General features: G+C 52.7%; 1 protein-coding gene across 1 annotated transcript in view; it reads right to left on the bottom strand.

The window, feature by feature from the left end:
• Positions 1-8,480: 8,480 nt before the first annotated feature.
• Positions 8,481-18,561, bottom strand: part of CASQ1 (calsequestrin 1) — a 34,322-nt gene continuing 24,241 nt past the window's right edge. Inside the window, exons 7-11 of the mRNA XM_073322582.2 lie at positions 17,478-17,523; positions 14,519-14,573; positions 13,745-13,845; positions 10,431-10,505; positions 8,481-9,710 (exon numbers count right to left, since the gene is read on the bottom strand). Coding sequence (XP_073178683.1) covers positions 9,561-9,710; positions 10,431-10,505; positions 13,745-13,845; positions 14,519-14,573; positions 17,478-17,523 — 427 coding nt within the window. The 3' untranslated portion in view covers positions 8,481-9,560. The remainder of the gene's footprint in view (positions 9,711-10,430; positions 10,506-13,744; positions 13,846-14,518; positions 14,574-17,477; positions 17,524-18,561) is intronic.

Raw genomic sequence — 18,561 nt, 5'->3', positions numbered from 1 at the left:
GTGCCAGTTCCTGGGAGCAGGATTTCTCCTTGGCCTCCCTCCCAGCAGCTCTAAGGACCCAAACCCCTCGGGCCCCCTTGTCTCTGTGGCTGTTCTCAGGCTGCCGTGCTCTGGGCTGACACCACAGAAGGGGCATCATGCCCTGTTGGGAATGGGCGTGGGGCTGTGAGCGGCCCCATGGGCCCTCGTACCTGACTGAACCCTCCTTCCCTGTCACACCCAGCCTCTCTCACTCTATCTCCCCCACACTGTCCTCCTGTCCTGGCCCCTTCAACTCAGGACTCATCAGGGCTTGAGAGCCTGTTGTCCCACAGCCCTGGGAAAGGCCCTTCGCCTCCCCCTTCACAGAGACATGGACATTAAGGACCAATCTGATCTAGTCTGGCCGGTATAAACCAGGCTGGGGACCCTGACCCCAGGATTCCTGCAGCCAGCTCCAATGGCTTGTGCCTGAGCCAGAGCGGGACATTCAGACCCAGACTCCAGGGAAAGCTCCCACGGGTCAGGGGATCCCTCAGGAACCTGCTCCCACCTGGGAAAGGTCAGAGATCAGCCCATCTCTCTGTGGGAGGCTCCCTGAACAGGGGATCTGAGAGAGGCAGCCTTACTACTGGCTGGATTGAGGGACTCTCAGATCCCTTCTGGGCCAGCTTGACCCCATGGTGCTGGGGGCTGGTGGGAGCTAGGCCAGACCAGACACCTGCTACAGCCATATGGCACGGCCCCTTTGCCTCATCCTGGGGCCCCCTCTTCTCATGCATGGTCCACCCCACGGGCCAGGCAGCAGCACAGAGATGATGTCTGGACCCCGGATCTCAGTCCAGAGCCACGGATGAGGCTGGGCAAAGCCTGTAAGCAGATTGGGGTGCGGCTCTGCCACTGATCGGATGGTCCATGTGGGGGGCACAGTCCCTGTGCCATGGCTGCCATCCACTCTCTCCTCTCACTCCTCTCACCACTAGCTACGGGGTTTTTCCCAGCTTCCTCTATCCAACCTCAGGGCTCCCTGTGGCTAGGGCCTGCAGCTGTGTCTCCCTATAGGCTCATGGGAGCCTGGATACCTCTTTGTCTGCCTGGCGGGACTGACCCAGGCGGGCCTCTGCTGTTCTACCAGGTGATGCTGCTGTCTGGAGAGCAGGCTGTGTGTGGCTGGTGAGAGCCCTGGCGGGATTGTGATCCCCTGCGGAGAACTCGCTGGTCCCATGTGCAGGGGAAGGAAAACAACGGGGCTGGCATGTCCCCTGGGAGCTGGTTCCAAGCTCAGTGTGTGTGTGAATGAACCCGTGGTGTTGCAGGAAATGCCTCTGACAGCGAGTGCTCCAGCCAGACATGGCCATGTTGGGTTAAACAGCAAAGCAGTGATGGGAATGCAACAGCCTACGCGCCCCAGGGACTGTGGGGCAGCACCTTGCCACAGCTCTTTCGATACCCCTCAATCGCGACCCCCAGCCCCCTGCTAGCGCAGCCCTTGGTCCCCCCGCCCCCACAGCTCTGCTGATGCCCCTCAATCCCAACCCGCCGCCCCCTGCTAGCTGAGCCCTGGGTCCCCCAACACCCACAGCTCTGCTGATGCCCCTCAGTCCTGACCTGCAGCCCCCCTGTTATTCCATCCCTGAGCTCCCCGCTCATACACAGCTCTGCCATCTCAACTCCACCGCCCAGCCCAGGTTTTGGGTCTGATGGCACCAAAATTTCACATGCTGCTTCATTGCGATTTTTCCTTCCAAGTGAACATCACTGTCACCCGCTTTCCACCACTGTGACTGCTGGAGGATCATGAGATCAGTCACTCTTGTGTGCTGCCATCCGCCTTGCCCACATCCTGCCCCAGGGCAGAGCGAGATCTAGGGCATTTCCTAGTCGCCGATGCACATGCTGTCCTCTTTACCCTGCGCTCCCTGGATGAATGGTTTGCAAGAAGCGGATTGTGGAAGCTGTGGATGCAGACTCCAAGGGGGAGACAGCTGCCAGGGACTGGGGATCAGCAGTGGGAGACACTAGGAAGCATCACTATTGCGTATTGGCCAAGGCTGTGTGGTTCTCCGGGTGAATTAGCACAGCAGCCACCAGGGGGCAGCAAACAGGGGAGGGGGTTGGGGACCTGTAGCAAATGTGGCCAATAGGAGTTTTCTAAAGGCCCCATGATTCCTGTTTGGCCCAGTTATGCTCCCCTTGGTCCCAATTCTATACCAACTGGGCCTGATCCTCGGAGTTTGGCCTCAAGCTTCAGTAAAATTCAGGCGTCCTGACTCCCACTCCCCCCACAATTACAACCTGTGGACACCATTCCCCTCCCCTCTCGGGGGCCAATCTCATTTACCATTTTCATTCAGGACCTTGGCACAATAAGTGGGAGTGTGCTAATAAAGTTTGCAGATGACACAAAGTTGGGCAGTATGACCAACTTGGAGGAGGAGCAGAACATCTTCAGTCTGGAAACAAGCAGGTTTGTGGCGGGACATGAGAACAGTTTTCAAGTACATAAAAGGCTGTTACAAGGAGGAGGGAGAAGAATTGTTTTTCTTAACCTCTGAGGAGAGGACAAGAGGCAATGGGCTTAAATTGCAGCAAGGGCGGTTTAGGTTGGACATTCGGAATAACTTCCTATTAAGGTGGTTAAGTGTAACCTGCACACCGCCTGGGTATGGTGCTCTGTCCCATCTAGTGGCACCAAGACCAGAGATATAAAATGAGTCTGCTCGACAGCCTTAGCTAACAGCCAGCTGGCTTTTAGCTCATGCGGTAGAGGCTCACGCACTAAGCTCCAGAGGGTCCCCGGTTCAATCCCGTTACATAAGCACTGGAATAAATTGTCTAGGGAGATTGTGGAATCTCCATCATTGGGGATTTTTAAGAGCACGTTAGACAAACAAGCGAGCTGTAGCTCACAAAAGCTTATGCTCAAATAAATGTGTTCATCTCTAAAGTGCCACAAGTCCTCCTTTTCTTTTTGCGGATACAGACTAACACGGCTGCTACTCTGAAACCTGTCAGGGATGGGTAATCCTAGATAATATTTAGTCCTGCCGTGAGTGAAGGGGACTGGCCTAGATGTCCTCTCGAGGTCCCTTCGAGTCCTATGCTTCTATGATCATACAAGAAGATCTGGAGGGTGACCTTGAAAACTGGAGTAATAGAAATGGGATGAAATTTAATAGATCATGCACTCAGGGACTAACAACAAGAATTTTTGCTATAAACTGGGGATGTATCTGTTGGGTACAGCAGAGGAGGAGAAGGACCTGGATGTATAGCTTGATCACAGGATGACTAAGACTGTGTGAAAAAGGCTAATGTGATCAGGCGAGGTATTTCCAGTAGAAACATGGTAGTGTTAGTACCATTATACAAGGCACTGGTGCGTGGCCTGCGTTGTGCAGGAGGTCAGACTAGATGATTCTAATGGTCCCTTCTGACCTAAATATCTATGAATCTATGACTCTCACCTGGAATACGGTGCGCAGTTCTGGTCTCCCGTGTTTAAGAAAGATGAATTCGAACTGGAACAGGGGCAAAGAAGGGCTACTAGGATGATCTGAGGAATGGAAAACCCACCTCATGAGAGGAGACTTAAGGAGCTTGGCTTGTTTAGCCTAACCAAAAGAAGGCTGAGGGGAGATGTGATTGCTCTCTATAAATATATCAGAGGGATAAATACCAGGGCGGGAGAGGCGTTATTTAGGTTAAGCGCCAGTGTGGACAGAAGAACAAATGGATATAAACTGGTGAGCAACAAGTTTAGGCTTGAAATTAGGTGAAGGTTTCTAGCCATCCGAGGAGTAAGGTTCTGAAACAGCCTCCCCAGGAGAGCAGTGGGGCTGAAAACCTAGCTTCAAGTCTGAGCTTGAGACGCTTCTGGAGGGGATGATGATGCTGCCTACAGTGACATATAGCTGATCTGCGGGTGCTGGCAGCAAATATCTCCAACGGCCGGTGAAGGGACACTCGATGGGGAGGGCTCTGAGTTACTACAGCGAATTCTTTCCCAGGTGTCTGGCTGGTGGGTCTTGCCCACACACTCAGGGTCTAGCTGATCAACATATTGGGGTCGGGAAGGAATTGTCCCACGGGTCAGATTGGCAGAGACCCTGGGATTTTTTGCCTTCCTCTGCAGCATGGGGCACGGGTCACTTGCAGGTTTAAACAAGTGTAAATGGTGGATTCTCTGTCACTTGAAGCCTTTAAACCATGATTTGAGGACGTCAGTAACTCAGCCAGAGGTTAGGGGTCGATTTCAGGAGTGGATGGGTGAGGTTCTGTGGCCTCAGGTGTGAGTGAGGTCTGACTAGATGATCACAGAATCATAGAATCATAGAATATCAGGGTTGGAAGGGACCTCAGGAGGCCATCGAGTCCAACCCTCTGCTCAAAGCAGGACAAATCCCCAACTAAATCATGCCAGCCAGGTCTTTGTTAAGTCTGACCTTAAAAACGTCAAAGGAAGGAGATTCCACCACCTCCCTAAGTAACCCATTCCAGTGCTTTACCACCCTCCTAGTGAAAAAGTTTTTCCTAATATCCAACCTAAACCTCCCCCACTGCAACTTGAGACCATAACTCCTCGTTCTGTCATCTGCTACTACTGAGAACAGTCTAGATCCATCCTCTTTGGAACCCCCTTTCAGGTAGTTGAAAGCAGCTATCAAATCCCTCCTCATTCTTCTCTTCCGCAGACTAAACAATCCCAGTTCCCTCAGCCTCTCCTTATAAGTCATGTGTTCCAGTCCCCTAATCATTTTTGTTGCCCTCCGCTGGACATTTTCCAATTTTTTCACATCCTTCTTGTAGTGTGGGGCCCAAAACTGGACACAGTACTCCAGATGAGGCCTCACCAATGTCGAATAAAGAGGTTTCAGAGTAACAGCCGTGCTAGTCTGTATTCGCAAAAAGAAAAGGAGGACTTGTGGCACCTTAGAGACTGACCAATTTATTTGAGCATAAGCTTTCGTGAGCTACAGCTGAGCTGTAGCTCACGAAAGCTTATGCTCAAATAAATTGAATAGAGGGGAACGATCACGTCCCTCGATCTGCTGGCAATGCCCCTACTTATACATCCCAAAATGCCATTGGCCTTCTTGGCAACAAGGGCACACTGCTGACTCATATCTAGCTTCTTGTCCACTGTAACCCCTAGGTCCTTTTCTGCAGAACTGCTGCCGAGCCATTTGGTCCCTAGTCTGTAGCGGTGCATTGGATTCTTCCGTCCTAAGTGCAGGACTCTGCACTTATCCTTGTTGAACCTCATCAGATTTCTTTTGGCCCAGTCCTCTAATTTGTCTAGGTCCATCTGTATCCTATCCCTACCCTCCAGCGTATCTACCTCTCCTCCCAGTTTAGTGTCATCTGCAAACTTGCTGAGGGTGCAATCTACACCATCCTCCAGATTGTTAATTAAGATATTGAACAAAACCTGCCCCAGGACCAACCCTTGGACCACTCCACTTGATACCGGCTGCCAACTAGACAGGGAGCCATTGATCACTACCCGTTGAGCCCAACAATCTAGCCAGCTTTCCATCCACCTTATAGTCCATTCATCCAGTCCATACTTGCTGGCAAGAATACTGTGGGAGACAGTGTCAAAAGCTTTGCTAAAGTGAAGGAACTCCACTGCTTTCCCCTCATCCACAGAGCCAGTTATCTCGTCCTAGAAGGCAATTAGATTGGTCAGCATGACTTGCCCTTAGTGAATCCATGCTGACTGTTCCTGATTCTTTCCTCTCCTCTAAGTGCTTCAGAATTGATTCCTTGAGGACCTGCTCCATGATCACAATGGTCCCTTCTGACTTTAAAGTCTATGAGAGTCCTGCCCCTGTTCCCCCCAGTCCCCCTTCACTCTAACTACTAGACACCACTCCCTTCCCGAGCTGGGCATAGGACCCACAAATGTCGTCTGCCAGTTCCCTGCTGTAACCAGCTGGCTCAACACCGAAAAGGCTTTACAGAGCCTGAGGTTAATACAGCAGAGATGGGTTCATGAATTTTTAATTTTAAAATCCTTTTCTATAATCGAGGGTTTTTATGTATGTATTTATTTATTTAAGTGTAAACCCTGCCTTGGTGCTGGGAAGCCGACCGCAGCAAGCGCTTTGGGCTGGAGCGGGAGCAATGGAAGGCGAACGAGGCACGGCAGGTGAAATTGTCTAGGCCTAGGACAGACTCCGACTCCGACCAGGTGCTCTGGGTCTGACAGTGGCCACGGCCAGATGCTTCAGAGGAAGGTGCAGGGGTCCCTGGGGTGGTGGGAGGACCTGCCCATGGGGGAAATCCCCTCCTGACCCCCCCGTTGGTGCTCACCCCTGCCCAATGCATCTCTGGCACTGACTGCCCTGGGCCTCCTGCTCACGGATGCAGGGGAGGGAGGAGTCACCCAGGGACGGATGCTCCCATTTGTCCTGCACCAGCCTTGCTGTGGCGTCTGGTGACATGAAGTACATGAAGGGCGGGCCCAGCTCACGGTTAGCATCAATACAGGTCACCTCGGCCCACAAGATGGGACAACGAAACCCTCCATCACCCCAGCCTGAGGTCAAGCCAATGCTGGGCTGGCGAGAGAGCCATTGCCCTGCAGCCAGGGGGCACACAAGGTTTGCCAGCGGGAGGGGCATCATTGGGCCCAGCCCAGCCTGCAGCCCTCGGTCTAGAGGTGAGACGCTGTCGGCATGGGGCACGGCTGGGGCTGTCTGGGACCAAACGCCGCAACCTGAGCAGGCTGCAGCGGCTCCAAGCTGTGTCCTTGAATCGCCCCCAGCAGCGCATGAGAAGCTGCTCAGAGCTTCATGGCAGCGGCACGAAGCCAGAACCTGGATCCTCGTGCTCTAAGAGCCCACGTGCGCGGGAGCAGAATTGCAGTGCCCAGCGCAGGGACTAGGGTGCATGCTGGAGTCGTCCTGATTCCACCCTGAAGCGAGCGGCCATGTGCAGACACGAAGCCAGCGTGGGACAAGGCGATTTGGATCCTCTTTCAGGAGAGGGGCTGATGCTGCCAATCCAGGTCACCTTTGGGTTGAGGATACAGTTAGGACCTGGGTTCAGTTATTCAAGGCTCCTATGAGTCCCACATTAGCACCACGTGTGTCACTTGCCCCTCCTGGCCTCATGCCCCTGTACACGTGCACACATGACCACACACACACCTGTACAGGTACATGCATGGATGCATGCACACGCACGAACATATGTGCAACCCCCCCTCCCCTGGCACAGGCAGCCCCCTCCCCGCTTCCCAGGCCCATCGTGCTGGTCTGTCTGAGCTCCCCAGCTGGGCCATCGCTTGCAGCCTGCAGCTAATGTAGCGTGGACCTGGTCTCCTTGGCAACGCCAGCCACGTGGGAACAGTGAGGAGTCGCTCAGGTTCTCCCACCCACCACTTCGCTGGAGCCTTGGCACGGGCAGCAGGGTGCAGCGTGCCCCTCCCCCTCCTCAATGCAGGGGCTGCCAGGGGGCCCAACAAGGCCGAAGGCTCCGGGCCCGAACCAGGCCTGGGCGGTGTCAGCACCGAGCAGGACAAGGGCTGGATCCTAGGCCCAGCCGGCTCAGCAAAGCAATGTGCTGCCACCGATGGGTGTTGCTGGCACAATTTCTGTGTTTTATTCCACACCCAGAATCGAGTGGCACGTTCAGCGGTGGGTTAGAGCCAGTCAAACTTCCTTCATTGACCCGTTGTTTGGGCGGGAAAACGACTTTTTGAATGACGTGAAAACAGAAGCGTGACCTGCTCAGATTGGACATGTTGGTGCTGAAACGAAGCAAAATGAAAAATTGTATCATTTAGATTCCAAATAAAAATCCATTCTCTTTTTTGGTTTTTTTTTCCTCCTTGTTTTCCCAGGGGTGCAAAGGGGGTGGGAGGGATGGAAACAGGAGACTGAAATTTTTTCATTTTGACTCTGTCAGAACAACCCAAACATTCCCACGAAAAAAATATCTGTAACCCCAGGAAAGTGGTTCACGCCGTTCTAAATTGTCCCCCGCACGTCCTTAATTGCCACATTCAAATGGTCGCGCCCCTGGGTTTCCTACACCCTGGGCTTGGGTAGCTCCTGCCACCACCGTGTTTTGCACTTGGCCCTTGGCCCCTGGCCCCAGGGGCAGGGAGCTGGCTGATAGACAGGGTGCGGTGCCCTTCAAAGCCCACTGCAGGAAAACGCAGTCACCACAGCTCCCCTCCTGACTTGGTTAGACAAACTCTTAATAATGACAAGCAAACCCATGAATGAGCTCAGTTACTGATTATCTGGAGGGGAGCCCTCTGCCATCTCATGCACAGGACAGTCTTAGTTCAGTCCTTCTTGGAAGCGGCTGGGTCCTACGTCCTCCAGACGTGGGCTCGGTGCTTCCTTCTCATCCAGTGCCCGATGGACTAGTCCTTCGTGGCATGAGAGTCCAGTCCTGGCATCATCAGCCAAGATCCCGGAAAAAACCCACCTCATTATTTGAACCAAATAAACAAAACAATCCGGACGCCCCTGGTGGTTCTCACTGTTCGTTTTTATTCACGTTGGTTGTTACAATATTGATCTGTACAAAGTTGTTTAAAAATATACAAATTGTACATTGACTGCTCCCCTGCAAGGGAGGGCGTGTTGTTCCATGGGAGGAGGTAAGGGTTCATTGTGCTGCGATGGAACCAGCGGAGATCGCTGATTAAAAGTCCACACAGGGACACTGGGGAAGGGATGAGCTGCCTGTGCAGTAGGAGAGACACGCAGAGTGGATTTTAATCTCAGGTTGGCAAACTGTGATTTTAAGGGACAGATTTCCTCTGATTTGGCCTTCAGTTTGCCTGCAGGCTTATTTATGCTTTGTAATGGACTGACTATGTCTGTACAGGACACAGTTGCCCTCTAGTGGTTGGAATGGGAGCTGCTCTACTGTGTGTCATGAGCCCTATAATGCTGAGAGAGAAAGGAGATTCTCCTCTAACTCAGGGCATTTGGCTTTTATGAGGGGAGGGACTGAGTTCTAACCCACAATGTTCCAGTTGGGCTGTAACTTCCCCTCTTCAAATTCAGGGGAGAGATTTAAGAGCACAATGAAAGCTGATGGGACTTGGGCTCTTCCGGTGCTTTTGAAACTCTCCCGCTTCGATGTTTGGCTCAGGCTGGGTGAACACTTGCCCCTCAGCAGGGAAAGAGCAAACTCTCCCGGCTCTACCAGGGGGAAGGGACCAGACAGGAGGTGCTCGTGACACACAGGGGGCGGAGTGGGACTTGACAGCTCCCAACTCACAGGTGTTGAGATCAAAATCCAGATGGGTGGCTGCAGAGAGAGAGAGGGAGGGAGAGGGGGAAGATGAACTCTATTGAGGGGAATTCGTCCCCAGTGAGCCCAATCTTCCCCCTGGAGTCAGTGTCCTGCAGGGGGTAGCATGGGGCCGGGGGACATCAGCTGCGGTCAGATCCATATAAAAAGGCATTGTCGTTACAGTCTGGTGGCATTCTTTGCCCCGGCACGGCCGCGGGCCCATCACTCCCACGCCTGAGCCCCCTGTGGGGTGCGACCCGGGCGGGGCCTGGTCTTGTGTGTCAGGCAGGCTGGGGATGCCCTCAGAGAGGCAGCTAATCATCATCATCATCATCGTCATCGTCATCATCGTCGTCGTCCTCCGTGTTGATTTCCCCCTCCAGCACGTCCTCAAGCCAGTCCTCCAGCTCCTCCGTGGATGGCAGGTCCTCCTCGTTGTCCATCTGCATCCAGATGCTGTCAGCCTGAGGAGGAAGGGGGAGGGGTGATTTGCAGGGGAGGGAAGGAGTGAATGTGTGTGGGGGTGGGCAGGATGGCCCAGGAGGCTGGAGACTGGGTCACCCCTGGTGCTGGATCCAGCGTGGCTAGACTCTCTGTGTGACGGGCGGCTCAGGTCTCGGATCCCAGTGTCTGTACTGTATAGCTGCCCTGTCCCCATTGCTATCCAAGGATCAGGCCCTGGCCTGAGCTCTCCTGGTCCCTGTGACCCCCAGGGCAAACTGACCGGGTGCCGCGGGGAAGCTGGCCTGGGGTAGCCTGGGATGTCCCCAGCTCTGGGCATAAACAGGGGCCTCCAGACCTGGCCCGTAATTCATTCAGGCTCCAGGCTGGATCCTCTGTGGCCCCGTGCGTGCCGCAGGGCACAGAGATCAGCAGCTGCACAGAGGAGGCCGCGATGCTGAGTGGAGCCAGTGCCGGGACATTTCTGACACAGACCAATCTGTGCAGAACACACAGGACCAAAGCATGTTGGAAGCGTGTCCCCAAGCTGGGCTACAGCAGTGCTGATTTTCCCAGGGCCGTGGCATAGCTCCAGCACACGTTTGAAACACAGGCTGCAGGGAGGCGGGGCACTGAGCTCCCTCGACCCAGCAGGGTTCACATCCCCAGGGATTGCAAAGAGGCTGACTCCCAGCCAGCCTGGCTCCGACACACGGGCGGCCCCTGCGTGTCTGTATACTCACATCCGTGACGTTGACCACACCAATCTGGGGCTGAGACAGGTCGATATCGAACGTCTTCTCCCAGTATGGGATCAGCTGGAGCAGGAGAAGAAGAGCAAAGGTGCATGAGCACTGCAACAAAGCCATGCCTGCTCTGCACCATGGCACCCACCACCTGAGCTAATGGAGACTCCCCATTAGTTGTTAGCATGATAGGGCTTATGACACACCATCAAACTGTTCAGGTTTCATCCAGCAGAGGGCAGCGGTGACACACCCCTATTCATTTTATTCCACTTTCTAAAAGCACCATCTGCACCCAGACACTGACCATCTTGGCACAGCCCCAAGGCTGAATGCAAGAATGTTGGGTACCTGGAAGGAAACTCCCTTGAGACGGGCAAAGGGAAGTAGATGAAATAAGAAAGGGGATTTGTTATGGAAGCTGCCAGGCACAGACAGACCCTGTGGTTCCCTCTGGCTCCAGCTCCCAGCCTGTGCTGCCCAGTGCTATTTACAGAGTGGGCTGAGCACACCGGAATGCCCCCAGCTAGCCTCCCCGCACCCAAGGCAGAGTCACCCCGAGGGGCAGGAGGTGGAGTTGGGAACACCTGCTCTCTCGGGAGGGTCTGCTGGCAAAGAACAGCTCTACAGAGCAGCTGGGGCTCCAGTAACACAGTTCACTATCACCTGTGAAAATAGGATTATCTATCTATCTATCTCCATACACACTCATCTCTCTGTCACTCTCCATCTATCCATCCACTGCCCAAAATGTTGTTAATCCAGAGTTAAGGACTTCTTGCCCTTTCAGAACATCGAGTTTTGCTACATTTAATCCACCGAAAAACCAGGAAATGCAGAGTTAACACCAGCCCTGCCTCACAACCTTAACTGTGCCTCCTGGACCGGGCAAGAGCCCCTGGGATGTGCTGTCAGTGTATCTCAGACAGGGCTGCCCTGTGATAAGCAGATGGCAGAAATGACTAAGTACATCTGCTATTTTTATGTGGCCTGTTGCATCCCACAGCCCTGGACTCTCTCATGGTCTGCGTGCACCACATCTGATCCTCACTGCGTTAGGGGTGGCTGGAATAGATGAACATAACATGGCCAGACTGAGTCAGACCAAAGATCCATCTAGCCCAGTATCCTGTCTGCCAACAGTGGCCAGTGCCAGGTGCCCCAGAGGGACGGCTGGATTGGCTGGGCCAGGGACAGCTGGTTTGACTGGGGAAATGACTTCTGGCAGCAGGTTACCACAACTCAAGCTGTGATATGTGGAAAGGGGCATCCGCACCCAGTGGGACCCCTCGTTTCTGGGCTGAGCCCTGTGGGCTGTGTGAGTACAGCAGCGCAATGGGGTGTTCCTGCTGCGGAGATCTGGGGCAGAGGTGATAGGTCCCTACCGGGCAGAGGGAAGTGCAGGGGATGTCCCCGGGGAACCCTTGGGACAAGGATCACAGAAACACAGAATATCAGGGTTGGAAGGGACCTCAGGAGGTCATCTAGTCCAACCCCCTGCTCAAAGCAGGACCAATCCCCAATTTTTGCCCCAGATCCCTAAGTGGCCCCCTCAAGGATTGAACTCACAACCCTGGGTTTAGCAGGCCAATGCTCAAACCACTGAGCTATCCCTTCCCCCCAGGGGGTGGTAACATCTGGCAGCTCTGGGGTGTTGGCTGGGCAGTTCACCAAGTCTGCCCTGAATGAGACTTTTACCTTAGTGAGGACAAGGTCTGACCATTTCTCCTACTGTCCCATGGGCTGCATCCCCATGAGCCCCAAAGAACCTGGGATGAGAGAGCACTATCCTGTCTGCCAGGGTTAAGGCTGGTGGGGCTGGCATGTACCTTAACGCTGTATTTCCTGGCTGTCACAGAAGAGGTGCCATGCAGTCAGTATTCTGGAAAGGAATGAGGCCCTGCCAGCCAGCCAGAACTGGGCATTAATGATGCTTAGAGGCAGGGAGTCTGTCTGTTTATCTATCTATTTTGACGCTGGCAGACCAGGTGCCAGCTCATGCCAACGTCCCCAATGCCAAATACCCAGCTTGAATCAGTCTGCTTCACCTGTGTGTTAGTATTATTAAAATGGGATTAGAAGAATGTGTTCAGTCTTTAGATGTTATTGAATGCTGGTGAGATGCTGCCAGCATTAATCTCCCTTATAACATCTGTATCCTACATGCTAAGGTAATATCTGAGCGGCGGTATTGTGAGTCTCTGTGACTGTGTAAATCACCAAACAGGAGAGAGACATGAACCAGTGTGATGTGCTGATCTGCAGCAGAAGGTGTCACATTCTGCCCAAAAGGAAAGGTCCATTGACACCAGATTGTGGGATGTTAAAGAGGACAAAAGACACTGGTTGTTCTGCTCTCCCCCCATGAAGACGAGTCATGCAAGTGGATTCCACCCTTCAGCTGAGTTTTCAGCTAAGGGATAAAAGCCCCTAACAAGAAGGAACTGGATCTCTGTGCTGCTCGGACTCTGGGGGGCAAGGTGTTCTAGGCACAAGCAAGAGATCCCCAGCTGCTTAGCCTAGGTTAGCCCTGAAGGACATATAGAGCTTGCTGATTACAGAAGCTTCTATTACATTTGACACTTACGATTGTAACTCATTTGTGTATCTTTGTTCATCTGCACTAACCCTGTAAATATCTCTCTTGTTTCCTTTTCCCGTTTAATATATATCTTCATATTGTTTATTATTGGATTGGCTACAGTGCTACAAGCATTGTCTTTGGTGTGAGATCTAAGGTACAAATGACCTGGGGCAAGTGACTGGTCCTTTGGGACTGGGCATAACTTGACTATCACTGTGATTCTTGGTGCAAGGGGCCGGCTATCACAGAGGTGAGCTCACCTGGCTGGGGAGGTAGGTCAGGGTGTGTGACGCCATGTGAAGACTGTTACAGTGCGTGAGGAGGTCCCGCTTGATAACTCCACTGCAGGCAGAATTTACACAGTCCCTGTCCTCACAGCATGGGGGATTTTGTTACAGCTCTGGGGCCGACTTCATCCCTGGGGTAAGGTTGCTGGAGTCCGTGCCATTATACCAGGGCTGGATCTGGCCCTTCCTCTTTACCCTCCTGTCCTGTGGCCCTGCCGGTGGCTGTGACCTGGTCTGGGGAGGCCGGAGCAAGCAAGATCCAGGTGTCTTATGGAAGGGTCCCCTGGCGGAGTGTTCCGTTCCTGGGCAGATAGACCCTCGGAAAGGGCGGGGGAGGATCTCTTACCAATTCTACCCACAGCCTGCAGCTGCGCCTATCCCTCCCACTGGCCACCAGCGAGCCGCTGACAGCGGTTCTGGAACGCATGGGCACCACGTACCAGGGGAAAGTCCTCTGGGTCGATCCAGATGATGCTCAGGTCGGGATTGTCTGTATTGTCCTGGGCAACGTCCTTCAGGATCTCCAGGAATTCATAACCGTCTGCGCCCGGAGAGAGCAGGGGGGTGAGGGACCAGGCAAGGGCAAGAGGCCACTGCCCCGGGGAGCCAGGCTGAGCACTGAGAGCTCCAGGGGTTAGGCCACCTCCCCTCCCAACCTCCCTCTCACCGGCCGCCCTCCCACTGCATGCCAAGCGCCCCAGCCTAAACCCCCTCTCCCTACATAGTAACACCCCCAACTCCAGCTTATGAACACCTCCCATGCAACCTGATCCAGCTCCTGCCTCCTCCTCCCCCAATAGCTGAGCATTCCAGCTCAGAGGCAGGTTGGGGAGGAGAGGAAGGGGCTGTGCCCGCCCTGCAATGGATCAGACACAGGCTGATACCCACTTGCTGCCGCCCCTTTGCCCTGGTGCCACCTTCATGTGTCTATTTCACCTGCCTAACCTTTGGGTGGTACCAGCCCCACCTGCTCCCGCTGCCCCTTCCCCTGCTGTGCGCCCTTCCCGGCAGCCAGACTTCTGCATCCCCCCCCGGCCCCCTAATGGAGCAGTGCCCCTCAGAGCATAGAGGGCCCCTCCTGGGACCGTCAAGCACCCCACATTGGAGGATGCTGCGCCCCAGGCCAATAGAGTGCCCCCTGGGGTGGTGCAGCGCCCCTGGAGCTCTGCTCAGCCACTCTGGGTCTCTGCGCAGTGATCAGCGGCAGCTCTTACCAGGGTCATCCTCCTCTGCAAAGGCCACAATGTGGATTCCGTCCATGTCATCTTCCTGGGGAGCAGAGCAGAGAGAGTCACCGGTCACCAGGTGCATCCACCTTCCTGTTGTGCGGGGGGTGTCAGACCCCCCTTGCAAATAGGGAGGAGTGGGGTGCAGAGTGTGTTCAGGTCAGAGGATCAGCTGGGAGATGGACAGATCTGCACACTTACCCACAGCCCTGCTCGCACGTGAATGCAGGTGTGCACACCCCATTCACACTCCCATTCATGCCCATCAGTGCCCCAATGCAAGCCCTAGTGCAATCTCACCCCATTCACACCCCCATGCACATTCATTAATGCCCCAATGCAAACCCTAGTGCAAGACCACCCCCCATTCCCACCCCCATGCACATTCATTAATGCCCTGATGCAAACCCTAGTGCAAACTCACACCCCCATTCACACCCATCAGTGCCCCAATGCAAACCCTAGTGCAAACTCACCCCCCATTCACAAACCCATGCACAATCATTAATGCCCCAATGCAAACCCTAGTGCAAGCTCACACCCCCATTCACACCCCGTGCACATTTATCAGTGCCCCAATGCAAACCTTAGCGCAAGCTCACACACCTCATTCACCCCAACACAGACATTCACAGCCCAGTACACACCTGAATGCAAATGTACACAGCCCATTCACGCGCCGGTACAGACACATCCATATATAGTCATATCAAAGCTCCCAAGGACACTCCCTGCCCACATCCACGTGCCTACCCCCACACCACCATACTCATGTGCATTCACTAGTAACATATGTGCACCATATGCTCAAAGCCCCCTGTGAAAATACACCTACATGCCCAGGTGCAGGCAAAGATTTACATGCACAAAAATCTATATGCACGTGTCAAAACACACACACAAATATACACACAGGCCTTTATGGAAGTGGCCCTACTTTGTTGTGCATACACACATAAGAGGATGTATGTACACACACATGCACTCACCTTGGCAAGTGTACACAGACACACACAGATCTCTGTGCATTCACACATGAGCAATACGTGCAGATAACTACAGGAACACATGTCCCACCCAAAGAAAGAGGCATGTATTGACATTGTCTCAGATATGCAAACACACCACACATATGCAAATCACAGGTACACACATTCTGCACAAACCAGACACACACACAGCGTATGTGCACACACATATACACAGATGCAGAAGCACAATTACATGTGCACAGACACACATATTGGATACACCACACACACATACATATACCCCATAGCATTAACCTCTCCCTCCAATAGACACACAGAGAGAACACCTACAAACCAAAGAATAATGCAGCTTAGAATGTAACAGGCCCAGTGATATTTTCGGGTTAGTGTTTATTACCGGATGTTGTCACATGCAGGAAATGTACAGCGTCTATTTCCTAGCTATTTGTTATATGGACTATAAACCATATTGGCAATAGGCACACATATGAAAGACAGAGGTGACAATAGATTTTTAAAGGGGAAAAATATCTTACAAAATCACCCCCATCTTTGTGATTTAAAAAAATGTCAAATACATAATGGGGCATGGCTGGGCTAAAAATGAGAGCCCACATTTTCGATCTTGGGTGCTTTGATTTTCCTGAGCGTGCAGAACTGCTAGTGAAGTTAGGTTCAGAACTTCTGGGAAATCAAACCAATTATTCCCGGTGCTAATGACACCACATGGCAGGTTGTTAAAACAGAAAGCATGTAAAACATTTAATTTGGTCTGTCAGGTTCTGTTCTTTTTCACTTTCTTGTCAATTTCATGTCAGTTTCCCATTCTAGTCAATTTCACTTTCTACTCATTGTCTAGCCAATTTCACTTTCTACTCATTGTCTAGCCAATTTCACTTTCTTCTTTTCCTGCACCAGCTCAAAGCTGATGCCTTTTAGCTGCTGAAGAAACAGAAAAGTGTCTAAATCTAAACAGAAAAGTGTTTTGATGGAAATGAGGAAAAAATCGGTGACATAATTTCTATTAATATTAGTTTTCTAAAATCCTTAACATACCTCCCCGCACCCTTCCCCCAACCAATGTATAATTGTGGGCCCAAACAGCTGGACACTGAGGCCCAGACCCTAAGGTATTTAGGCACCTAACTTCCACTGACTATTTAATGAGTCAGCTGTATGCTTTAACTAAAGGCATAAATGTGTCCAGTTTCATGGGATTTTTTTCATATATTTTTCGTAAAGGTTTTAAGAGCCAGATCCTCAGCTGGTGTAAATCAGTGTAGCAGCATTTATGTCTCTGGAACTATTCTGCTCTACGTCAGCTAAGAATCTGGTCACAAATATGTGTGTGGTGCATTTAAGGAACTGAATAAAGAATAGACCCAGTCTCAGCTGAGTCCTTAACACATTGGGTCTGATTCTCTGTTTCCCCTGCCTTTTGTGCAGACATATACATCAGCGCAAAATGGGTGCAAAGTACTGCCATTCTGATCTGGTAACATTCCATACCCCATGGCATAGATGTAAAGGATGGTGCATGGGAGAATCAGGCCCGAAGAGTTCATCAAGGATTGGGCCTGGTGCCTTCCACTGGAGATTTGCCCGAATTAAGGATCATGGGAGAAACTAGCATGAACTTCAGGAGTTGAAAGAAATCAGAGATAGGAAAAGAGCTATTCAATCCCGTCTAGTTCATCCTGGGGGGCCAATCCAGGATTGCGCCCTGAGGACATTCTCCAGGGTTCAATGCAGTATGCTTTCAGGCACCCCAGCTATGCTACTAACAGCATGTCATTTGGAGGTGGGGGGCAGGCTGGAGGGACACTAGAGGCTCATGGTGCAGGTTCAGTGCCATGCTTGGGTGGGTTAGATGGCTGGCTGGCAAGGAGCTGGGCCCCTGACTGGCCATGCCACAGCACTAACCTCACGTGATGCCAGGCACTCTCTGGACTTACCCAGGTCTCATACATGCTGTCTGGCTTGAGCTTCCTCAGTGTTGACCTGCAAGATAACAACAGAGGCTTCTTTGAGGGAGTGTGTGAGGGATGGAGGCCTGCATAAACCCAGCACTCATCAGGCATGCCCCAGGTAGTCAGGTGGCATCTGCTAAGTCCATGCTCCTCCATGGGGCAAGAGTGGTCCTCAGAGTTTAATTTCTCTTGGGCAGAGCAAGGGACTGGAAGTCATGGTGCCTGGATTCTGCTCCTAGCTTTGAAAGGGAGAGTTGTATAATGGTTAAAGCAGGGAGCATGAAAGTCAAGACTACTGGGTTCTATGCCCCATGTGGGGTGGAAATGTGGGGTAGTGGTTAGCGAAAGGGAGCTGGAGGCAGGACTCCTAGGTTGTATTGCCAGCTCTAGGTGGGAGTGTGGTCTAGTGGTTAGAGAACAGGGCTCCTAAGGTTCAGTTCTTCTACCCTGTGGTGGAAGAACACAGCTGCTGGGTCTGTGTGGTGCTAAACTTTGGGCATTTGAAACCGTGAGCCAAATTTTGCAACAAGTAGGGTAGAGACAGTGAGAGAGACAAAGGCGGATGGAGAGATACAAAAGGGAACAAAGCAGCACAAAATCTAACACAATCCAGTCGGGAAGTAACTGCCGAGCTATTTGATGGAATAAAAAGCAGCTGCCATGGCAACCATAGTCCCTGATCTGCCAGCTTTTAGCGTGAGTCAGGGAGGGGCAGGGCCTCACGCACCATGGCAGTAAAATGAACAAAAGCAGAGATCTGGCCCTGGGGATCTACCGCCCTTCGCAGAGCCATGCCCTGTGCTCCTAGGCCTCTGTGCCTGGGGAACATCACCCCTGAATCACTCCCATCCCCTTGCCTTTCCCTTTTCTGGGCTGCTCTGTATTGAGGTCGCTGGGTGGGGGAGGGAGGGGAGTGGCAGTTTGATCCCAGGGGATTAGAGTGAACAGGCAGCCAGGACAATGTGTCGGGAACATCCCTGTCCAGAAATGCAATCTGCTTGGGGGTGCAGCGCTGGGCTGTTAACCCCTTGGCTCTCAGTGCCCAGGGGCGGGGGGAACAGCAAGTACG

The sequence above is a fragment of the Lepidochelys kempii genome, chromosome 24 (genome assembly GCF_965140285.1).
Source record: "Lepidochelys kempii isolate rLepKem1 chromosome 24, rLepKem1.hap1, whole genome shotgun sequence".
Lineage (NCBI taxonomy): Eukaryota > Metazoa > Chordata > Testudines > Cheloniidae > Lepidochelys > Lepidochelys kempii.
Note: the sequence above shows the minus strand (reverse complement) of the source record. Positions and strands in the feature narration are given on the sequence as shown.